The sequence below is a fragment of the Neodiprion fabricii genome, chromosome 2 (genome assembly GCF_021155785.1).
Source record: "Neodiprion fabricii isolate iyNeoFabr1 chromosome 2, iyNeoFabr1.1, whole genome shotgun sequence".
Taxonomy (NCBI): domain Eukaryota; kingdom Metazoa; phylum Arthropoda; class Insecta; order Hymenoptera; family Diprionidae; genus Neodiprion; species Neodiprion fabricii.
Window position 1 is genome coordinate 7766381 of NC_060240.1, and position 16940 is coordinate 7783320.

The following is a 16940-nucleotide window of genomic DNA, read 5'->3' on the forward strand; positions in this document are numbered from 1 at the left end:
GAAGTGAAAAAATTTCTACCTTCAAGTTATTTTCATTTTTTTTCCACATACTCGTTACGCGCATATTATCCCTACAACTCATGACATTATTTTTTTTCACCTTGAAACGCATGACCGGGGTTCGAACGTACCCGAGGTTTTTCTTGATCGCGAGACCGGCTCTATGCCGTTAAACAGACTTTCTCATGCATGGTTTTCCTCTTTCGTTTTCACAAGGAAGAGAACGATCTACGATAAATCTGATTTAGTTTACATTTAGTTAATGAAAAACCCATTCTAAGAGTGAAAAGTTGAAAGTTCACGCGGGGTTCGTTCGGACTCCATGGAGTCACGAGTCGTAGGTTTAAGGATATGCATGAAATTTTTTCATTCAAACACCGAATTCTTATTCAAACAATAAATCGCCGGGCAAAGGCGCTCGGGTTTCACGTCTCCAGCTTTTCCGAGTTGCCTCCGCAACACACCTCGAAAGGGTGAAAGGGAGAGAAATCGCAATGAAAAAGAAGTTGAACGATCAATTAGTAGCGTTGAAAAACGCCCTCAAGAACTCCCTCGCGTTGCGGGAAGTAGAGCGGTATTTGTCGCGGGAATGAATAATAAACGTCTGACGGATATGCGGGGGTGGTATAAGGTGGAAAAGGGGGGAATTGGGGGGGGGGGGGGGGGGGGGCGGGCGGCGTCAGCGTCGCGACGCCGAGAGACTCGCCGCGTTTCGTCCGTCATTGACACGCGAGGCATCGTCGAGTTCGCCTGGACGCGGCCTCCGTCTCCCGGCATTCTTGATCCACGTGCCGCAAGCGTCGCGACGCCGACGTCCGATCCTCCGGATCTTATCGAGAGGTACAAAGATTTCGTAAAAACTCGCCGCACGTGAGCTTGCGCCCCGACACTCGTCGAGGGGTGAAAATCGGGAAAGAGTTGAAAATCGAGACCGTTCAGTCTCGGAGGAAACGCGAGACTGCGAAGACGTTGTTCGACGACGTCGACGATGGGGGTTTTTTTTTTTTCTTTTCCTTTGTTTTTTTTTTTTTTTTTTTTTTTTGTTTCTACTCTACAAAAAGGTCACGTTCTTACAGCGGTGAGGGGGAAATTTCAAGGCGATCAACAGATGCGTGTAATCAGTGAAGAGTTTCCAGTTGTGCGGTTGTGTGCTTGTGATTTTTCATTGTTTCGGTAAGGTTACAACGATTCGGTATTCGGCATTCTAAGAACAAGGTGAGTGCGCGAGTGATACCGACGAATCGGAACACCTGCCGATAATAATACACAACGTGACGTAACGCGATATTGATTGACGAATATTTCGGTGACCGCGACGCGACGCGATTCAAGCGACTTTGATTATTTCTACTTCAATCAACGGTCGGACGATTGTTATGTGTCTACGGTTTTTTTCTGACGATTTTTATAATCAACCCGTTGCCATGACGTGAGAGACGAAATTGTACATCGAGGCTCGGAGGATTTGCCGAAACTTTCTTTCATCCCGTTCGTGTCGTCAATTGATAACACAGGCCTGCGAAATATAACTTCCAATTTCCTCACTTTTTTTTTTAGGTATTGTGGTATGTTGAAGTAAAATATAGCGCTAGTTGTTTTTTAAAGCGTATAGAGATTTATTTTTAAGCAAGATATGCAGAATTACAGATTTTTTGACAATTTTTACGAAACAATAAAATACAACGAGTATAAAACTGAATGTCTGGTTATAAAATGAACAGCGTTAGTTTTGTAACAAGACTTGAGATGAATGAAAAAGACTTGTAATATCTTTTTCTACTTTCTTCGAAACTCCTGTTCAACATTTTTCTCTTTTACTTACGTAGCTCGAGAATATGCTTAAAATCACCATAAACAACAACTAGTAAGAGTAGATGAATATTTAAATATCAAAACTACCATTAATACGTATAATTAACACAGGAATTTAAAATTTAACTCTAGTAGTACTGAGAAAGCAGAAAGAAACAATTCTCAGAAAATCTAAGTGACGGAATTTTTTAAATATTTTTTTAACGGATTCGTACCTAACACCTACCGAAATTACTACTCAGTTTTGTCGTGGGAAAATCATCGCAGGCCTGTGTGATTGAAGATGAGAATTAAAGAGGGCTGCAAGTGCCATTTTTGAAAAGAAAAAAAAAAAAAAAATAAATCAATTTTTTAGAAAATAGGTACGCAGTTATATGAAAAAGCCAATATTTTCTACAGCAAAAATTCTTTTTCGAAAAATGCATGCCATTTATTTAAAGTCCTCTTTTAATTCTTATCTTCAATCAAGCTTGCACCGTTGAACCGATTTGTCCGTTATTTTCGAAACACACGTGCCTAAAAATTCGTCCCAATTTTCGACTATCATTGCTACGTTGATGTTACAGAGTTCGAAGATTCGAGCAACGGACAAATCAACTCACGCCCGTTATTCAATACGCCTTCGGTTATTATCATCCCCCGGGACATCGATCTTCCTGTACCCCGAATTCTCTCTGGATGCATGCAGGTGCATCAATTCCGCTTCGCCTCAATCCGTCGGTCTGTTGGTTTTATGTCTGAATTCCGTGCGGCGGAAACTACTTCCTCGGATCGTTAGAAAGATTCCCATTCGTACCTCAACTTCTCTTACATAGGTTTACTGCCAAGAGTTTCTTCGCCTTTTGTTTTTCCTCCTCTCCGTTCCTTTCTCTGCACCTTGCACGCAACTCGATTGTATTCTCCTGCGCGTAGATCGAACATGTCTGTGGTACGAATTCGTTTCCACGTTAACCCGATTCGATCGATCGACATTTTTCCACCTTCTTCGGCGCGTTAACAGAATTAACAAGCAGCTTTAGAACAGACGTTACCCAGTCCTCGAACTTCCCGTTCTCGCACCGCGGGTTCCAAGTTCATAGAGAAAAATAAAGAACAATAACCAATTCGAATTTCGAACTACAAATTCAGATTCGTGATTAACGATTTTAAAGCCCTCGAATATCGTATTACGTGAAAACATGACGATTTCTTTCATTTAGTACCACTGTAATACATCCATCATTACAAATGTTGGAAGTCTCACCTTGGATTCGTTATCGCTGATTCAAAAAACCTCCGCCTATCAATTTATTCCGGAATCGGAATATTTTTAGATTTTTTTCCACCACGTTGGATCGCCATTTTCGAGTTGGCAACCTGACTTCAGATTCGTGGTCAGCCACCCAACTAACCGACGAGTACCAATTTTCATCAATATCCAAATGTTTTTAGGTTTTTTTCGGATTATTGAATACGCCGATTTAAATTTTGCAAATCTGAGCTTAGATTCGCGATTAGCGACGCAAAAAACCTAACGGTACCAAATTTTATTCCAATCCATTCAACCGTTCTCGAGATATCGTCATTTTTATTTCACGTTTTGGAATTTTGTTATTTGAATAATCGAGAAAATTACCAAACCAATATATCGTCGTAAAAAAAAATTGATCACATACGTACATACATACACGCATACACAGACGTCCGTCCGAAAATTATTGGAGGTAATTGTCTAAACTTCAAAACGTGGAGATCCAGCGAAAGCTCAACTTTTCATTATCAGGGTGATTACAATGTCTTCCTTTGTTCTCTGACAACAGAGACACGAGAAGTTGAAAACGGGCCTTCCCTTTTTCCCCCGTTCAACTCCGTCGCACGTCCTCGTGAAAATTCTTCGGCAAATAAAATCGAGAGCAACGTTTGAATGTCCATTAAATTGACATTCGATCCTCAGTCGGCTCCAAGGAAAAGCATCCATTCGTCAGTTCCGTTCGCGCGGCTCGTCGATTCCCAAAAACAGAGCTAAGACCCATCGAGCCGATACTAAATTCCACTCATCGTCTCGGTTAATAACAATAATCGGTAAGCCTCGCGATAAATCGGCGGACCCAAGTGATGCTGAGTTGGACAGTGCGCGGGGTCCAAATTGACGAGTCTTATCGCGGCCAGTTAAGGTGGCTGTAATCAGCACGATCCTTCGAGGTGCCCCGGATAACGGCGGGGCCTACTCGAGGGCGACGACCCGAGACGAGGGCCAGGAAGGCCCCGTCGCCCTGGACACTTCCTGCGGGATGGCGGAGCCGGATCCCTGTCTTCCTCTGATCCTGCCGCCGAGGTACCGGCTGCGGGACCTCATCCTGGGCGACTATGCCTTCAACGACGACGGCGAGAGGTGAGCGGAAAAGACGATCGCGTGGAGAAATGTCGCGGGGAAGGGAAGGGAGTTTTGGAAAACGGGGAGCTAGGTGCGGAAGTTTTTTTTTTTTTTTTTAGTTAAATGTTGAAAACGTCAAAGCTTATGGAAAAAAAGGTTCGATACCTGTTTTACGGAAGATCTAAGCGTAGGAAGAATCCTGCGATTTAAACTCTTGTTCATTATGTAACGATTTTGAATAATTATGGTTTTTATTTATTTATCGGGTCCCATTCGAACCCGACCAACGTCTGACCCTCGAAATTTCTGATTTTGATTGAAAATTTTTCTCCAATTGTACGAACTTTGAAACAGTACCCTGAATTTTTTCAGATTTTTTATTCAACTGCTCAAGTATTTATAAATATTGAGAGTTATTTTGAAGAAGGTCTTTTTTCTAGAATCCTTTCAACATTCTCAAAAATTGTATTTTCTATTTCAAACGTTTCAAAACCGGGCCCATGATGTGCCGATTATTTTTCCATTTTTGTTTTCAGCACTTTCAATTTTTTTTTGGTTAATTAAAATGTTGTGGAACTTTCTAAAAATTCTGGAATAAATTATCAAAATTTCTATTTCTCACTCAGAATATTTCTAGATAGAATTTTTCGGGAATTTTCAGACCGTTTGAAAAATTTTTCAGTTGATTATAGTATATTATGCGGCATGCCTGTAAACCAGGTGTTTTTAGGCGAGGACAATAATTTAACGTACAAAGTGTAGGCGAGCCGAAACCGAGTACTGAAATTATTATTCCAGCCGTACTAAATTTGCTCCGGAAAAGGATCGAAATAATCACTTTGACGCCAGTGTTGAGATCCGAGCGTCGCCTGCGCAACATAAGTCAGAACTGTGGTATAAAGACTTTATAAGTCAGTTCCGAAGTTGGCCATTTAAAGTGACACTTTTGAGGATCAAAAACGGGCATCGAAAAGTGAAATAAATTGAAAAAAATTGGCCGGTCATAGAACGGATTTTGAATAAGACAATGCAGTTTTTGAGAATGCAAAAATTGGGAATTTTGAAAAAGATCCTTTACAAAATTACTCTCAATATTTATACATAATCAACCGGTTGAACAAAACATATGAAATAATTTAGGTTACTATTTCAGAGTTGAGATGATTGCAGAAAAAAGTTTGAACAAAATCGAAAATGTTGAAAGTCAGACGTTGGTTGTTTTCGCATGGAATTCCCTATACGCGTACACTTCGACCTTTCTAGATTCTGACTTTTCGATGTTTTAATAATTCTGCAATACAGTTTTTTCACGTGTCTTTGTAAAATTCGATATCATGTGATTTGTACATTTTTACCGTACTTGCGAAGGTTTCACTTCACGTATGTTTTGGCTTCGTTGTGCGTGCGTATGTTTCCAGGATTCTTTTCGTCCCACTGTCTCTCTCTCTCTCTCTCTTTCTCTCTCTCTCAGACCGTTGGCCCGCGCTTTTTTTATATCGCGTGCAATCTCGCCGCGTACCTACGTATATATTGGTACAACAACAGCCCGGTAGGAGATTCTCTTGGGAAATTTATAAATATATTTTCAACGATTTTTACCGCCTCGCCTTTTACCTCGAGCCTTCTGTATATACGTAAGCAGTCACGCACACACGCGTTTTTAACCAAAGTCCAGAAAAATTCTTCAAGTCAATCATCCGAGAATATGGAAGTTGATGGGTTTTTTCGTTTTTTTTTTTTTTTTTTTTTTTTCTCAGATTCGGCACTTTGATAATTTGGAGGAAAAATAATTTCAGGTTGTGCGTTTTCTTTCCTCATCATTGAAATAAGTAATTTTTGAAACGGATAACTACTGCAGATTTGAAAAATGCGTACCGGTGTGACGTCACCTTGTACAGCACGTTAAAAACCATGATTCTAAATCGCTTATACGATTTGAAATTATCCTTTTTCACAATAATGAAAATAATCCGAACCAATTAATATAAAATACTTTGAGCCATGATTTTTTCCCCATGAAACTTCCTGTTTGAACTTCAGGTATTAAAACTTGTTAGAAGAAATGTTTAAAAGGTCTCACTGAAGCTTGTTTATAGCTCAGAATTGAGCTAAAAAAAGTCAAATCCGTCATGTAGTAATAAATTTATAAACACAAAAAATTCATATCACTTGTTCAATTCTTATAAGCTGTAGCTCATATTTTATTCGTAAATGAATTATCGGCAAATCTTTCGAATTATTAGATTTCGGATAAGAATATTGTAATACCGTAATTTCTCTGACGTTATCGATCGTTTGGCGTTTAGCGTTGAATTTTAACGCTTTAACGTTTTATCTTTATCACAAAGATTCTTTATAAAATAAGATTTAACTTGTTAGACAATTCTTATTTTCTCCTGTTTTTGTTTATACACACATTTTTGATCCTGCATTCATCGCTGAATCAATGGCTCAAGGCTTCCGATATTGGAACGAGAATTATTCTCCATATTAAATCGCGGATCATCTGAAAATAATTCTTCGATACCGCAGAAACGTCCCATCGGATTGGGCAAAAATCTGTTTCCATCAATTCCAATTTTCATCGAAAACGTAAATATCCTCAAGACGAGAGGTAATTTGCGAGCGAACTGTAATTCGGTCAAGCTTCTTGATTCGAAAACAGAATTTCACTTAATTCACGGCTGGTGAACTCGGTAATTGTAAGCCACTTGAATGAAAAGCGTCACAGTATAATTTCGGTCAGGTTATTCTTTTGAAATTTTACGTTGAAAGCGTTCGTTCTTGATCCGACTTTTCCTCCAGCCGTGAAATTGTTCCGCGTTTTCTGAATCGCGGAATTTCAACGCTGCCCTTTTCCATCAACCATAAATTAAGGTCGTGCGGTATTCCTACCTTTGCCGACCGAGCAAACTCGGTTTTGTTTAATATAGGAAGAAAAAAATGGCGAGTTTGCTCGGTCGGTAAGGGTAGGAATACTGCATGACCTTGACAAAAGGAAGAAATTTCGTCAAGTCTTCATAGCAGGTAGAAACGAACGGAGCAGAGTAACGTACAAGGTCGAAGGTGAAAATAGCGCGTGGTAAAAAGATTTTATTGGTGTGAAGTACGAGCAGACCGGGTTGTGTAACAGAGACATTTCGTCTCGAAGGGAAAACTTTAGGGACGATTCGGTGAACCCGACCGTCTGGAGCACGATGCATGTTACGATTAGGAGGGTAGAAGAGGCCGTCTTCTGCGATTTTAAGGGTCATCCTTAAAGTCGTACCGCTTCTCGGAGAGCCGTTGTGGTTTATGTTAGGGGACTGTATGATCTATAATCCGTGAAGTTTAAGCGTTTCATCCGACCGGCTGATCCTGCAATCGAGAATTCACGAATTTAATATTTATCCTCCAACTCGTCCCCGAGATGAACGTTGATACGCGCATTAATCATCGACACGGTAAAATTTTCTATCGTTTTATCTCGAGCCAGCTCTCTGCTCTTCGATCCCAACTCATTATTTAGAGACCCGTCTTATACCGTTATCGATGATCCATTTTTATAACTGACATTTCGATCAGGGGTGCCAGGCAACTTTGGCTAATTGCGAAAATAAGGGCTCACTCGTAATGAAATTATTTATTGTAAAACAAGCAAATACATATAAATACATATTTTATACGAATATCTTGCATATTATAAGCAGAGAATGACAGCCCGTTAAACATATAAACTATTGAGACTATTAACTGTCAAAAAATAGTAACTACCGCTCTATTGCAATTAATATATTATTGCAACCGTTACTCATAAGAATGGTTCAACATCGTCGCGAGTGTTCGCATAAACTTACGAGTTCGTCTAATTTCATTTAAGATGGCACAGGAGCCAATAATTCATGACCAAGAAAACTTTTCCTCGTGGATACGTAGAAAGTTTCGATGAAATATGTCTTGACGTGGTTCACAAATCATCGGGAAGTGATATTCGTGTCAACATTTTTTAATTTCATAACTAAGATTAAAGTAATTTTTGTGAAAAATGACCTCTGTTCATGCAGTTCAGTCCTTTTTTTTTTTCATTGTACCTAGTTTGAAACCCTGAATATTGAAATCAAATAACCAAACGATTTCCGAAAGTCATCAATCGACTGTATTTCTTTTTCCACGGTATAAAGTGTGATTACAAAGTCATTAAGTCACTGGCATTCACTTTGGTCAAGGCGAACTTGCACCGTTTGCCAAAGGTTGACACCTGGGTATGACACTCCCTCACCTCGTGGAAACGGTAGACGAGTTTAGATCAAAGTGATTAGAAGATATCCCCGTAGATCGTTATCCGAGAAATTTATCGTTGCTTCGCGTTGAGGCAGTCAAACTAACCGACCAAGAGTACTTATACATACAAAACACAACCGCAGAAGTTATACTATCAATGCAAATGTTTGAATATTCTTGCCAATTTTTTTTATCAGATGTAAACAAATTTGGTCTAATCGATTCGTTCGTTGTTTGACAAAGTTGTATAATTACATGTGTATTCGGCCGGTTGTTTTTCTAACTTTATTCTTTTCCCATCTGACGTATTCTTCGAAAATTTAATTTTCAACCTCAAACTAAGTAGAATTTTAATAGCTTAAGGATTTTTTAAACACTCAAACCGAATCATCTCGAAAACTATACAAGTTCGGAAACTGTTTTTCGTTCCATTTTGTAGCTAGTCAAATTTTTCTACAACAAGGTTGAGACTAACATACATCTAATTGTAAGTGGTCGTCTTGTCTTCGATACGAACATTCAAAGTCGAGTACATTGAATAAATGAATGAAGAACAAAGTGGGTGATAAAGTTTTATTACTATTATTATTATTATTATCCGATAGCCTACTTCCAGTGTGTTTCGCTACGTTTCAAAATGGTGGAACTTAGATTAATTAGAAAAGTTTCTGTGACTTAAAATGAAAAAATTCTCCTATCGACGAACTGTACAGTGAGCGATAAAAGATAGAGAGAAAATGAAGAGACGTATTATGTAGATGATATAATTTCCCATGAAATAGTTTGCCTAGCATAATTCTTATCAGTTTATAACACGAATGAAATGAAAATTTACAAGTTAACAAGCGGCTTAATTCATTTGTTCAATGCACTCAACTTCAAACGTTAGCATACCTACACGTATATCTATCTACATTAGTCTCGACCTTTTTGATAAAAAGTTAGATTGTTTACAAAATGAAACCAAAAACAGCGAGATATTTCGGTTAGAGTGTTTGCAATATTCACACCGGATAAGTCACCTTTTAGAATTTTACTACCGTTGTCCGATTTCACGGGGCTTGCTTCGATGTTAAAAACTGAATTTTCGAAGAATACGTAAGAACAGAGAAAAAAAAAATTAAAAAAAAAAACAATCTGCCTAATATATACATGCCTATATATGTATATATATATATATATATATATATATATATATATATATATATATATACATGATGATTGACCATCTGGAAATGAGCCATTTGGTGAAATTAGCTGAGAAATCTGACGCTTATTTCACAACCACTTTCAACATTGAACGACCTAATTATCGGCAAGCAAGGGTCTTACCTTTTTCCATAAAATTAATCTCGTAAAGTAAGGTCACGTTTAGGGGTTCACGAAATTTTGAATCACGGTGTTGTAAGGTGGCGAAATATCGTGAAGGTGAACACCATGATTTGACCGTGTAAGTGATTCGGCGCGTATCGAGTTGCGGAGGCGGAACAATTTTCTTTCATAATTCATCCTCACTGGTATTAGTTTCTTCATCTTTTTCTTCTCTCTCTCTCTTTACGCCGTTCTGACAAACGTGTATATCAAAGTAATTTAATTTTGACGCCAAATTTCTGAGAAGTCTGCCGCCAACGTCCGGCTCAAACGTTTTCCCTTCTTTCTTCTCTCAGAAAAGTTGAACGGTATTTTTTCCTTCATTTTTCCCATTTGCTCGCTAACCAAGAACCGGGATTTTTCGCTCATAATATGTCAAAAGGAAGCACTCCACGAAGTTTTGAACGAAAGTGTATGTTTCATGCGTGCTCAATACAAAAGACAGCTGGTTGTATCGTACGGAGTGAAGTTTGCTGGAGAATGTATGAAAGATCAGGGATGGGGTTGAAGTTCCGATTTTGAAAAGTTCCGAAAGCACCTAATTCCGAATTCTTTGGTGGCGAAACTTGAAGTAAAGAAGTCAAACTTTGAAGAAACAACAGAGTTTCGAACGGTCGGAACGCCGATGGCTCAAAGTTTCGAAATTCAAGTCAAGATAGAGCAAGGTTTTGAAAATTAAAGTTCCGTTAGAGCAAAATGCCAAAAAATTAAGTTTCGATAGAGTAAAATTCCGAAAATAAAAGTATTGAAAATCCAAAACATAAATTCACAAAACTGAAAGTCTTTGATCATTTGGAATTTCGATGTTTCGGAGTTTTATATTTTTTCATTATTGCATTTTTGGAACTTCGAATGTCGGGTTTCGGACCTTCCGAAATTTTGATGTTTCGTCAAGGTTTGATTTCTTTACTACAAGTTTCGACTCCGCCCCAAAGATCGGTAAGAATTACTTTGCTTCTAAAAATTGCCAGGCTGAAATTTTTCACCCAAACGTGTACTAATTCTTGCTGGTTGTTGGGGGAGACGAAATTCCAAAAAATCGAATTCACCCGTCTTTGAAATCTGTGAATTGTTGTTCATTCCCAACTGGCTAGACGCCCGACTTGTAATTTGGTAATACACCCTCGTGGCTGCGGTAGAACGTTTGGAGACTGATTAAAAATTTTCTATAACCAACCCCGGCCACCCATCTAGACCTGGTTAATTTTCCAGGCCTCTAAAGAGGCACGTAGCAGGCTGGCTAGTTCGTGCCGACGTAGCGACATGGCCCAAATAATTACTGGGCCAAAGGGCAAGAGGTAACACACAGCTTTACTCGACATAATTGGAGGACCTGTCGACATTTTCATGTGAACATCTATACAGGGAGAAACAGTCTATTCCGTATATCGATCATCACCTTCGGTCATCGAGTGAAGAGACGTTTGACTCTTTTAGTCGCACGTCGTTGTGCCGAGTCGACTGATGTAACAAAATTGTATTCTACGGGTTTTGGGGTCAGTACGAATCTGACATCAGATTTAAAAAATTCGAGATGGTGGATCTAACATCGTGGACAAAAATTTTTAATTTCATTAAATAGGATCTGGAAACTGCGTTCAGAGGTTTTCTGAGCCGTTGATTGGATTTGCCATGATGAATTTTCAAAATTTGAATTCAGATTCGTAATCAGCGATCCCGAAAACCTTTGGACAGACTTTTTTCTGGTCGAATTTGAAATTTTCGTCCGTCCTATTGGATCCACATCTTGAAATTTATTGATCCAATTTCAGATTCGTCATCAGTGACCCCAAGAACTTACAATTTAACAACAAGCATGTGTACGCGTAGAGGGATAACTTTCTCAAAACTGAATTATTCGTTAAATTTTGACAATTTTCTTCATTCAATTTGTTTTTAACAATAACAATTTATATTATATCGCAATAATTACTCTCGAGTATTGAAAATCTACTAGTATATCATCAGAATTAGCATAAGACCGCAAAGAAATATCCTGAAAGTTTTAAGAATACTTACCGCTACGACTCAAAACGTTGGGTCTGACGATTGTGTGAGAACGCGAATAGAAAAAAATGGAATGATACGTTTTCGAATGGTTCAATGCCATATTTGTAAAGCCTGAATCGAACAATCAACTGCATGCACCGAGTGTGACTGATAGTACGCAAGTGAAAGAACTTTGATCAGGCTCGGGAGTACAAAACGAATCGAAAAACGCCCGAAATGTGGGGATTTCATAAACGAAACACGGTTGATTGAATCCGGTGATGCGGACTGACAATTGATTAGAGCAGAATTAAAAAATTACTCAACGATGTGGACCGAAATCTGCACCGAACTATCGAAATTTTGTCTAGGCTGGTGGTATTCTTGGATTAAACAATCGTTTGCCCAGTAATGAAAAATTTGTCCGGTTTGTATTTTGTAATTTACCGAGTATGAGGTACCTACACGTAGCATCTCAGGTCTTGGAGCGCTACACTTGACACTAATTTGCATCGACCCGTGTTTCTATTTCTGGCGAACCTGGTCGTAAATATATGCAGCTGAAATATTTTCATCGGAAATAAATTTTAGGAGAATATTACATCTTTTTTGGCGTGAGCTTCGCGATTCAACAACCTGAAGTAAAAAAGACGTGTTCGCATTTTTTTTTTTTTTGTAAATAAGGTCTGCGGCCTTCTGGTGAGATTTTCGAAAAAAATCGCTTTGCGAATGCGTCGCAGAAGTTGGAAACTACTGTCAATGATTAATTAAGCTGTTACGGTGTGCAGAAGCAAAGTCATTTAAAAATCACTGTGAATCTTACAATTTTGAAGAACGTTCGAAGGATGTTTTAAATTTTTCGCAGAAACTTTGATCCGAAATTGATTCGGCCAGGTTCTCCTGAGTATCGATAACCCTTAAAATTTCTGTATCTGCACTTTTGAACGTTTGGTAAGCGATAACGTGCAAGCTGTAAATCCGAGACAAAAATATCCGAGGTTTTTTTTTTCACGTTATTAGAGTCTCTAGATAAGCATTTTTCAAAAAAAAAAATTAAAAAATTTCGATTCAATTTAGGGGGATTTATTACAATTTTCATACTTTGGATGGCAGTGCACTTTAAACTATAACTCTAGGAGAAATCTTTCAATGAGCATTTTTGTCTTCTTTCAATTCTCTAAATTCGTAGTATCTTTTTTTTTTTCTTTTAGTTACAAATTGTACGTCCAGAAATAATGACATTTTTCATCGTAAGAAAGTGGGATTGGGCCTGTTATATTTTTTTTGTTTTTAGATGTGTATTTATATAAAAAAAAACCGAATTCGAAAAATTCGAATTTACGATTGAAGATAATGAAAAAGAAAGAAGAACTTTCCTATAAAGCAAGTAAAAAAGAATGGAATTTAAAAAAAAAACCTTTGAATTCGTTTGCAAGCAAAATAAATACGCATGTAGAGAATTGAAAAGGGAATAAAAATGCTCAGTGAAACATTTCTCCTAGAGTTATAGCTTAAGGTGTACTCCGATCCAAGGTATTAAAATTACAATAAAACCCCTTGAATTGAATCACAAATTTTTTTTTCAAAGATGCGCATGTAGAGAATCCAATAACGTGAAAAAAACTCCTTGGATGTTTTTGTCACAGAGTTACAGTTTGCACCTTACCGCTAACCAAACGTCAAGAAGTGCAAATGCAAAAATCTATGGTGTCATCTTTTATCGTGAAATTTTTCTCCCTAAATTCACGGAGAGGAGAAGATTCGGATATAAAATTGAACCCGAGGTTACATAAAGATGATTAAATTTCAGCTGCGTTAAATCGCTGCCGCAGACCAACCATGACAATATCATCGTGTCACGGACGATATATCCGATGTCTTTTCTGCCCGAAGATGCAAAAAGCGGTTAACGATTGGAAAGAGAATCGAGTATCGCTTTCCTTTGATTTAGGATCGCGCTCCCTTCGAATATTGATCTCGTTGTTTGCACCGAGTATAATAATTCGCACCAAGGATCCGAGCCTCGGAGCGGAAAGGATCCTTAGTGATGACGCTTTCAGGGATGGGGCTCTTGGCATAATTAATACACCGGAATATTTTTAAACTTCCGGTACGAACCTCACGACGCTCCTGCTTCGAATATTTGATGACTAGGCTGCTTTAGACGATGAATTGATACGGCGTAACTCGATTTCCATGCTCTTTTACAGCCGATAATGCGCGCGGTTTGAAAAGTCCACTCATTCGTTTCACAACTATTTATATCATACGTCGAGATGACGGAACGAAGAGGAAGAAACGATTGAATTCGTTTCGGCATCGCTTTAGACTGCATCGAGAATCGTTGACGCTATTGCTTTTCTGAAAGTCATGGAGGGGGAATGCAGCTAACGATAAAACCGGAAATTGAAGAAGATGCTCCAACTCTCGTGGAACATCGTTCAGGGAATACCTGATTTTTTCTTTTTTTTTTTTCTTTTTTACTTTTTACGGTCAATTCAATCTCGGTCTGATTCATATCGTAATTTTGCGCGAACTCTAAAGTATGGAAATTTATGGACTTGGGAAAAGTTTCAAAAAGGGTAAATCTCTGAACTGCAACTTGCCTTCAAGCTGCAGCTACGAGTACTTGAAGCTTCGCTTAAGATTTATCAGGTTTACAGTTCAGTTTAAACAATGTCCAATCGAAGGAGTTATCAGATAAAGACCGAACGAATTAAAGTGAGATGACTCGAGTTTAATTAGGTCTAAACAATGTGAAAAAAAAAACTGTTTTGAATAGGCAGAGCTTATTAACAATTTTGAAGTCTCCGTACTACTCAGCTTTTTTCTTTTAAGAAAAAAAACAGTGTAATATCTATATCCAGCATGAGAAAAAATCCTCTTCTTTTTTTTTTCCTCTCTGTTACCGAACTCACGAAAAATCGTCTGAACCGAAATTTTTATTCAGTATTTTAATTGCAACCGGAAAAAATTAACTGAAGCATAAAATTCATACCGTATATGCCAAAAAAAAAAGAAAGTTTTATTTAGAAATATATTTATCTCGTCAAAAATCCAGGTCAGACGATCTGTGCAAAATTCATTTGTGAACGAGTTGAGCTGTTATTTATCTGTCGGAATTCGACCAACTCTCTGTACGAATTTGATATAATATAAGCTTCCTCAGACCATAAGTTGATAGTCACTAAACTGTTTCGATAAAATTTTACGTGTCTTCATTTTTTTTTCCCCTTGTATCAAGCATACAATACTTTTCCGATAAAACGTATAAAAACTAAATTCAATTATTGGTTTCAAACATCCGTTCGTTAGTTCTGCCGCTGCGAACTTTTTCGTTCGAACTGTACACCGTACTGTACATCCTTAAGTGGGTCGGAAAACTTACTTACCTCTGCTTGTACAATAAACACGGGTATACAATGTAAGGATGATCGATGGAAGGCTGCAAAACGAGTGTAAGACAGAGGTCCGAAGGTATTATCGGTGAAATATTCACCGCTATATTCCCATTCTGCGAATATGTCAGCTTGTGAATCCTTTCATCCTTTGACCCTCTGAACATTTTTTATTTGCACAATTCAGAGCTGCGGGTGCGGTGAAAAGACAAACCGACACCCATATTTGTTCAGGATCAGTGTGTCAGCACTGGAGTAGTAAAGTTTAAGTACCACTTCTCACGACTGTCCGTTAACCATTTAATACCTATTCGTCGTTTGTACCCGTGATACAATGCAGGCTCGTTCATTTCGATCAATTCGCTTATTTTTAGTACCCAGAGCACAATCGATATGGAGAAAAATGTTTCGACGATCAATTTGCTCGACTTTCAGAATAAATGAACGATACGTCAACGTCCGGATTGATTTGCCTTTATTTTAACACACCGTCTCTCGGCGACGCTGGATTGTAGATGCGAAGAGAAAATGAGTCTCTTTTTACCACGTACCTGCAAACTTTGTGAAATTATCTAAATAAGCCGGTCTTTGTTCTCGGATTTTTAAAAATCGCTGCGATGTAATCGAGGAAACAGGAAGCTTCGTTGCGAAATGATTGCTGCCATTTTCAACGGATATACGATCGAATGGAATTTCCGGTATATGGAACGGCGTGAGGAAAGAATGTGAAGTAAAGTGATAAGTGCGATAAAGGGTGCAGTCGAGCGAAGATAACAGCAGCAGTGTAGCACCAGGAAGGAATGAATTCATGCGAGGACGACAATAGCTCGGAAATGTAGCTTCGTTGACTTTCTCTGCAAAAACGTGTTTAAACCTACGTCGCCGCGTTCTCTTCGTCGGTTCGCGATATTCGATAATCCATTGTTATGCCTCACCTTACTCGTGAAAATTGTTCTCCTACGTAAAACTCGCACTTTATCTAGAATCACGTGCCGTTTAAGGAGGTTGGTTGGCAAGGAATCGATACTATTCATTGATTTTATTTTTTATTACAAGGTAGTCGTGCACCGAGTATTCATCGCGTTATTATAATCCTAAGCAATGAAGATATATTACACTGAGAAAAAATATTTTTCGATTGTGGTGAAAAATGAAATTATTTAAGGACCGAGCGGTAACCGGAACTAAAAATTTCTCTCAGTGTTTGCGACTGAACAGGTGTATCGTGAATTTATTATACAGTAGGTATATGCATAAAGATTCCTAACAGGTGTTTAGTAAATTTGTCGCAAAGATTTTATCACAGTTATACTATAGCAAGCATAGTAAAGCCGTATATTCGAGAATGCAATATTCAAATAGTATCGGAGTTTTGTCAGGATAACCATAATTTATTTTCATTGCCGCTATAAATTATCCTGCTGCTCTTAGTGTAAAAATATGTTTGAGGTTTTATTCCATTATTCTGCAGAGTAAAAATATAGTTACGGTGATCGTAATTCTCTCTCGGTGTGCGCGGTTGATTCTTATCGTCGTCCATGTTATTGCCTCGTGATCGTCGTTACCTCCGCCATTCGAATGGCCGTAACGAAATACGGATGTGACGCTGAATCAAAATCAAGCATCAACTGCCAATTAACAAGTTTGAGTGACGGTGAAATTGCGCTTTTGTTACATGATTAATTAGAGAACAAGGTCAGCAGTATTTTTAGCTAATTAAGGAGACGAAGTTCGACGCCTGGAATGAAAATATGCAT

At 38.3% G+C, this 16940-nt stretch overlaps 1 protein-coding gene across 1 annotated transcript in view; it reads left to right on the plus strand.

Moving 5' to 3' along the window:
• Positions 1-1096: 1096 nt before the first annotated feature.
• Positions 1097-16940, plus strand: part of LOC124176991 (potassium channel subfamily T member 2) — a 169060-nt gene continuing 153216 nt past the window's right edge. Inside the window, exons 1-2 of the mRNA XM_046558972.1 lie at positions 1097-1215; positions 3612-4183. Of these exons, the coding sequence (XP_046414928.1) occupies positions 4083-4183 (101 nt within the window). The 5' untranslated portion in view covers positions 1097-1215; positions 3612-4082. The remainder of the gene's footprint in view (positions 1216-3611; positions 4184-16940) is intronic.